This window comes from Zingiber officinale, chromosome 6B (assembly GCF_018446385.1).
Source record: "Zingiber officinale cultivar Zhangliang chromosome 6B, Zo_v1.1, whole genome shotgun sequence".
In the NCBI taxonomy this organism is placed as follows: Eukaryota; Viridiplantae; Streptophyta; class Magnoliopsida; order Zingiberales; family Zingiberaceae; genus Zingiber; species Zingiber officinale.
The window spans coordinates 137,704,288-137,712,093 of NC_055996.1; the positions used below are offsets into that span (position 1 = coordinate 137,704,288).

Consider the following 7,806-nt stretch of genomic DNA (forward strand, 5'->3'; position numbering starts at 1 on the left):
GCACCCAAGAAAGTCCAGCCCAAGCTCCGTGAATCGCCATCAAAGACATCAGTGAGGTAAAACCAATGTCCTTTCCTGCTCCGCTGCCCAAGCTCCATGAATCGCCATCAAAGACATCAGTGAGGTAAAACCGATGTCCTTTCCTGCTCCGCTCCCAAACAGTCCTCCAGCACACCCGATGTTCACTTTTGGCAAGTGACCAGCCCTCAACGGATTTAGTGTGTCCTTACCGCAGCCGTTTGCTACGGACTAGGCAGGCCACTGGTGGGCCTACTCACCCTCTTTGGCTTTTTGGCAAAGCCACAGCCCTCAACGGATTTGGCACGCCTTTACCGCAGCCGTTTGCTGCGGGCTAGCTAGACCATAGGTGGGTCTAGACACCCTATTTGGCTTTTTAGCAAAGCCACAGCTATCAACGGATTTAGTGTGTCCTTACCGCAGCCGTTTGCTACGGACTAGGTAGGCCAATGGTGGGCCTACACACCCTCTTTGGCTTTTTGGCAAAGCCACAGCCCTCAACGGATTTGGCACGCCTTTACCGCAGCCGTTTGCTACGGGCTAGCTAGACCATAGGTGGATCTAGTCACCCTATTTGGCTTTTTAGCAAAGCCACAGCTATCAACGGATTTAGGATGCCTTTACCGCAGCCGTTTGCTGCGGGCTAGATAGCTCTAAGGTGGAGCTATTCACCCTGCATCGAGTGTGCTATCCTGGCTTGCAAGAGCTCCTGATATACGGCAAGCCCAATCTATCCATCCTGCAGATACCAAGTAGCAACCCATCAATCTCCTGCCCCTCCATCACCCTCTCCCCCTCCACCTGATATGCCTGGTTGGCGAGGAAGTCTGCAGCCGCGTTCCCCTCTCTATATATGTGTGTACATCTGACCCCATGCTGTCGTACAAGCCTTCTGATCCGTAAGATCTCCTCCCGAAACTCCCAGGAAATGCCAGGAGACCTGATGATATGCAGTGCCACCAGAGAATCAGACTCCAGCCAAATCGGGGAAAGCTGCCTATCCACGCACAACTCCAACCCTCTCCGGATCGCCATAAGCTCTGCTCTAATATTGGAGCCCTCTCCAAGGACTCCCTGCCTGGCCACCACCACCTGTCCACTGTGATCTCGAACAATAGCACCGTAAGCAGACTCACCTGGGTTCCCTCTAGAACTACCATCTGTGTTGAGCTTGAACCATCCATCATCGGGCCTCCTCCAGTGTACTGCTGAGATCGTGTGCAATGTCCGTATCCTCACCTGAATCACCATAGCCTGGGCTGCCGAGATAGCTCCCCTCCAGTGCCTGGGCTTGATGGTACCAGATGCCATCCCGACCCTCAAATATTGTGTGATCTGTCTGATAATCTTCTGTCCCTCTGGCCTCAGCCCCCGGTGCTTGGAGTCATTCCTGGCCGTCCACAGGAACCAGCAAATCAAAAGGGGGATGATCTCCCTCACCAAACCAGTGCTGCTCCAAGCTGTGCCTGCCCTCCAGCTCTCCATCGCCCTCCAGCTGCCAACCCCGAATAAATGTCCAAAGTACCCCCAGACATCTCCTGCCACCAGGCTCCCATAGAACAGATGCTCCCATGACTCCACTGCCGCACAGCATTGGCATCTGGACACTAAGCATACACCACGCTGCTGTAAGATCTCGTCCACTGGCAGTCGTCTCCGAAAGAACCTCCAAATGAACACGGAAATGGTGGGGAGGAGAAGTCTGCTCCAGGTCACTATCGCTACATCCTCCCTCTGGTGCGTGGTCCTGTAGGCCTCCCAAGCAGACCTCGTAGTAAATCGCCCATCTCTGGTGGGTCGCCACAACATAACATCCTCCTCCTCGGGCCTCAGCTGAACCTCTGTCACCTCCTCCGCCACTGATGCGGGCAGCACCCTCTGAAGTATCTCCTGACTCCAGCTGCCATCTGCTAAAAACCGGCCCACTCTGACATCTGGAGGCCCCTGCACTGTGCACCACTCCGACAGCGGTCCCCTCTCCATCCACCTGTCATGCCAAAAGCTGAGGTGACCCTGCCCAATAATCCACCCAATCTGTCTCTCTGCCACAGCTCTGGTCTGAATCATCCTGCGCCAACTGGGGGAAACATTGCTCCTCAGAGTCATCGCACCTGGGTCCACCGTCCCACAATAAGATCTCCTCAAGAATCTGGCCCACTGTGTGCTCTGCTCTCTGAATCTGAACCACAGCTTCATCGATAAGGCCGCCCCCACCTCTGACAGCCGTCTAATCCCCAGCCCTCCCTCCTGCTTCGGCCTGCAAATGTCCTTCCAGGCTACCCAATGCACCTTCCTATCATGCCCCACTGAGCTCCAGAAAAAAGATGCAAACACCCCCTCCAGCTTCTTCAGGACCTCCAAAGGAGGCTGGGTCACTTGGAGGAGATAGACAGGCAGAGAACTCAAGACACTCTGGATCAGCATCAGGCGACCCCCATGTGAGAGGCGTGAGAGGTTCCAACCCTGAAATTTCCTCTGAATCTTTGCCAGCAGTGGCGCAAAGTGGACTGTCCTCTTGTTCCCTGAGATGATTGGAACCCCCAGATAAAGCATAGGCCTCTCCCCCAAACCAAAGCCTGTAACCGCTGCTATCTGCTGCCTCCTCCTGTCTGATATGCACCTCGAAGGGAAGAAGGAGCTCTTCCCTGCATTGATCGCCTGTCCTGTCTGGGCCTCATACCTGTCCAAAAATCCCTTCCCCCTCCTCACACAGTCCAGAGACCCATTCAGGAAAATGACCACGTCATCCGCATAGGCCAGGTGAGACACCCTCATATCGCATCCTGTCGCATAAGCCATCCCTGGGTATGCTGCAAATAATGCCTCTATCCCTCTGGAGAGAAGCTCCGCCGCCAAAATAAAGAGGAAGGGGGAGATGGGGTCACCCTGCCTCAAGCCACGCTGTGATCTAAAGAAGCCTGACAGCTGTCCGTTCACCAGGACCGAAAACCAAGAAGAAGTCACACACCTCCTGATGAATGCAATCACTGCCTCTGAGAACCCAAATGCTACCATGACTCTGAAAAGGACACCCCACTGCACTCTGTCATATGCCTTGGCCATGTCTAGCTTCAGTATAAGGTTCCCTCCTCTGACGTGATAATTGAGCTTGTGATCAAGCTCCTGGGCCATCAAGATGTTGTCTGAAATCAGTCTCCCTGGAACAAAACCGCTCTGAGCTGGGGATATAACCTTCCCTAACACTGAAGCCATCCTCTGCGCCATCAGCTTGGAGATGATCTTATAGGATACATTACACAAACTGATGGGTCTAAAATCCTGCCACCTCTGCGCACTGTCCACCTTGGGGATCAAAACTATAGTCGTAGACGCCATACCCCGTGGAAGCTCTGCCCCTCGAAAGAAATCCAGTACTGCCTGAAGGACATCCTCCCCCACAATCTCCCAACAAGCTCTGTAGAAGGCCACTGAAAAGCCATCTGGACCCGCCGCACTGTCCTGACACATACTCCAGACCACCTGCTTCACCTCCTCTGCTGATGGGAGGCCCTCCAGCATCAAATTATCCTCTGTACTGACCAAAGAAGGTATCAAATCAGTGTCCACAGCCGTGCTATCCACTGTCTCCCCTGTCAGCAACTCCTGAAAGTATCTGACTCCTGACTCTTTGATCCTCTCAGGTTGGTCCAGGCACTGCCCCTCCTCCCAAATTCTGAAAAGTCTGCTAGCTGCCCTTCTCTTCTGCACTGTGGAGTGAAAGAACTTAGTATTCCTCTCCCCCTCTCCCATCCATCTGATAGCAGCTCTCTGCTTCCAAAAGTCCTCCTCCATGTCTAGCACTCTGAAAAGGTGAGCCTGACACTCTGACCTGTAAGTCCTGCTCTGCTCTGTGGGGTCCCTGTCATATGCCTGCTCAGCTGCAGCCATGCTCTCCTCAGCCTGCAGAACCCTGTCATGTATGTTACCAAACACCTCCATGTTCCACCACTTCAGATGCTCCTTCAGCCTCCTCAGCTTCATCTGTAGCCTCTGCAGTCCCTGTGCCACACTAGGTAGACACCAGTTCAGCCTCACTGTCTGCATAAAGTCCCTGTGCCTCACCCACATCCTCTGGAATCTGAAGGAGGCCCTCGACTTCTGGAAGCCTGGGAACTCCACAAGTAGGGGACAGTGATCTGAAGCTGCCCTGCTCAAATGCTCTACTCTGACTGTGAAGTCCAGACTGCCCCAGGAGGGAGACAAAAGAACCCTATCCAGCCTCTTCCACACCCTGTTGTTCGTCCATGTGTACCTGTCCCCAACAAAACCTGCATCCACCAGTCCAGCAAGCATGATAAAATTATTGAAATCCTCCATGGCCCCTGGCCTAGCCAGAACTCCTGCTGAGTGCTCCTCCATGCTAGATATGACATTGAAGTCTCCTCCCACTAGCCACAATCTGTCTCCCTCTGGCCTCAGCTCCTCCAAGCTCTCCCATAGTAAGCTCCTCTCCAACCTCGTACACTTGGCATAGACCACTGTCACAATCATAGAAGAAGGGAACAGCTGCGAAGAAAGCTCCAAGTGTAGAAACTGGTCATGGTCAAACAAAACTCTACAAGCAATAGTAGCATCCCAGAAAAACCAAACCTTCCCAGATTTATTAGAGACTACCTCCTCAAACCCCATGCGCCGAGCCATATACCTGCAGTCCAAATCAACCATAGGCTCCAACACTGCTAAGAAACTCAGATGATGGTGTCGCCTCAGAAACAAAGCCCTCCTCTGCGTCGCCAAATTCCCAAACCCCCTCACGTTCCATATGATGCCAGACATGACTAATGGGAGGGGGTGCGAGCCTGCTTTGAAGTCTGGCTCCTAGTCATTCGTGGCTCCAAACTCACCTTCGGCCACTGCGCCTTGAACACCTTAGGCATCCCCGCTTTCCTTCCTCTGGGTGGACTGACCACTGATGCTAGACTGCGTCCCCCACGTGATGAAGAAATAGTATCTGTCTCCTCATACTCCACAAAGGTCTTCTGAAAGTCTGGACCCTCTGAGCCCTCTGGGGTAACCTGTGTGGGCCTGGCAAGCTCCTTCTGACCCAAATTGTCTGAGACTCCCTGGTCTGCTGATGAGCTGGAGTATCTGTCTAAACAATCATCCTCTGGCAGTTCATCCGATGACTCCAGTACCCTGGGCTCCTCGCCACTGATCAAGCTGACATCCTGCAACCCCCTGGAGAGGCCCCCCTGTCCCTGTGCTCCATCTGTGTTCTTCTGCTCTGCCCCTATGCCTGGCCTCTGTACTGTCTGGGAAGCCTGCTCCCCCTGGCCGAAACTCTGGGATGACTGATCCCCCACCTGTTGCTCTCCTCCCTCCACTGAGGCACTGTCCTGCTGACCCAAAACCTGAGATGTCTGCCGTAATGTCTGCTGCTGCCCCAACTGCACTGGCATTCTGTCTTCCACCTCTACCAGCTGGGTCTCAACCACCCTGTCCTCTTCTTCCCCCACACCATCCTCTGTCTCTGTTCCCACCTGTGGAGTGTCTCCCAGCGCCCCTTTGCCACCAGCCCCCTCCATCACGTCATCCCCTGCATCCTGCTCCTCTCCTATATCCTTCAGCACCTCAAAAGGGTTGACCTGAGTGTGTAACTCCTGTGCAGATTTCTGGCCCATCCTGAGAGGTGGCTGCTTCCGGACCCAAGTCAGTCCATCCCTCCTGCCACCAACCCTCTGAAAATCCTGTGCCTCTGAGTCCTCCACCAGCACTGCCTTACCTTTTCTGTCTCGCTCCCTCTGGTTTAGTCTCTCTCTCAGGTCTTCACCTGGGGGAATCGGATCCACTCTGTCTCTATGCCACTCAGGCCGTGGCTTGTTCCCTGCCACATAGCAATCCGCCTCTGCATGTCCAAGGTGCCTACAATACTGGCAGTACTCTGGTGTCCTCTCATACACAACTCTCTGCAGCCTGTGCTCATCTCCAATTCCGATCAAAAACTGCTCCACCCTGGGCTTCAAGAGATCAATCTCCACACATGCTCTGGCCATAAAGAGTCTAGAACCATCTGCTGTGGCTTCATCTATCTTGATAGGGCACCCTACAATCCGAGCCATCGAGAAAACACAATTTTTATTGAACATATGAACTGGAAGATCAGGAAACTGTACCCAAACTGGGACCAAGGATGACTCAGCCTCATAGGAAAAGTGTGGTGTCCACTTGAAGATTCTGAGTATTGATCCACCAATGCGCCAGACTCCCCTAGTCCATATCCTGGCCATGTCCTCATTTGAAGTAAGGTGGAGCACGCGCCCGGCGGCGACCTGTTGTCGGGAATCGCCCGCCGCCGTCTCCCCGAGCACGCCGTCCGGCGCTACTTCCACCAGCTCGTCTCCGCGCTACACTACTGCCACGCTCGCGGCGTCACCCACCGCGACGTGAAGCCTCAGAACCTGCTCCTCGACCGCGACGGCAACCTCAAGGTCTCCGACTTCGGGCTCGCCGCCCTCCCCGATCGACTCCGCGACGGCCAACTACACACCGCGTGCGGCACCCCGGCCTACACAGCCCCCGAGGTCGTCCGCCGCAAGGGCTACGACGGAGCTGCCGCCGACGCCTGGTCCTGCGGCGTCATCCTCTTCGTCCTCCTCGCCGGCTCCCTCCCCTTCGACGACGCCAACCTCGCCGTCATGTACCGTCGGATCCACCGCCGCGACTACGAGTCCCTCCCGAGATCGCCGCCCCAGCCACCGCTTCCTGCTGCGTCCACATTTCCTCCGGCGCCCGAAAATTAGGGTTAGGGTTAGGGTTGCCGGGGTGGTTCCCTGCTGAGCCGGCGGCCCTGCCCTGCACAACTCCCATGCAGCCCGTCCGATCCCCTCTCCCCGGCAGCGCAGGGAGTATGCACGCCTGCTGCATCGTCGCGGCTTTCTCCCCCGTCGGCCCCGTCGTCCCCGAGGCCTGCATGTCTCCACCGCCGCCGCAAACCGCCACTAATAGGTGCACCAACGCCCGGACCGCCTCCGACGCCGGCATGGTATCCGCCTTCGTCTCGCTCGCGCCAGCAGAAGGGGAGACGCTCGCCTTCTCCTGCGTCCCGATCAGAAAACCACCTCCGCCGCCCGACCGTCGCCCCCACCCACTCCATGCACCGCCGCCCTTCCTTCATCATTCCCACCAACACCCTGCGCTGCCGCTGCCTTGCCACCATCCCCACCAAAGCCTCGCACCGCCGCCGCCGCCAGGGCTTCGCCACCGTGAGCCGTCGCCTCCCCGCCCGTTGCACCGCTGTGGAGCCGCGGGTTTTGATGGAGGGCCACCGAGGAAGGACCGGGAGCGTTCTCCGGCGGCAGGGGGGCCGGCGCCGGCGCTTTGGAAGCGCCGGCAGCCATTGCCGCTCGCCCGAGAAGGCTGATCGCCCAAGAATCGCCGCCCGCGTGGAGAGGGAGGAGAGAGAGCGTTTTTTGGGTTTTTGGTTTAGGGGTTTAGGGTTTAGGGTTTAGGGTTTAGGGTTTTTTTTTTTTTTTTTTTTTTGTAAAAAGAGACCTTTATTCCACCAAGGAAAAGCCCAGGCTATCAGGGGGGCCAAACCTGACCTGCTAGCCTAGGGGAACAAGGGGTTCTCTCTTGCAAGAGAGTACATGTGATTTTGCAACACATAAAAGATAAAGTAAAGCTTTACATGTTATATCCAATGGCCTCCAAGCTCCTACAAATCCACATAGGTACAAACAACCGTTGTCTCTCATCTGCCGCCTGCCATAACTGTCCTCTGCGCTCCATGATAATAGTGCCAACGTAGCCTAGAGCAGCACCCCAGAAAGTCCAGCCCAAGCTCCATGA

The 7,806-nt window shown here is 55.5% G+C and overlaps 1 protein-coding gene across 1 annotated transcript; it reads left to right on the top strand.

Annotated features, from left to right (window-relative positions):
* Positions 1-6,104: 6,104 nt before the first annotated feature.
* Positions 6,105-6,758, top strand: LOC121991635 (CBL-interacting protein kinase 7-like). The gene is made up of 2 exons (XM_042545616.1): positions 6,105-6,127; positions 6,260-6,758. The coding sequence occupies exons 1-2, from the start codon at positions 6,105-6,107 to the stop codon at positions 6,756-6,758; spliced, it is 522 nt and encodes a 173-aa protein (XP_042401550.1).
* The last annotated feature ends 1,048 nt before the right edge of the window (positions 6,759-7,806 follow it).

What these genes read in the sequence shown, in the direction of transcription:
- LOC121991635 (XM_042545616.1), top strand. Translation starts at nt 6,105, where the DNA reads ATGAACTGGAAGATCAGGAAACT. An exon ending in AACTGGAAGATCAGGAAACT is followed by an intron (nt 6,128 to 6,259) that starts GTACCCAAACTG and finishes CCTCATTTGAAG; the next exon opens with TAAGGTGGAGCACGCGCCCG.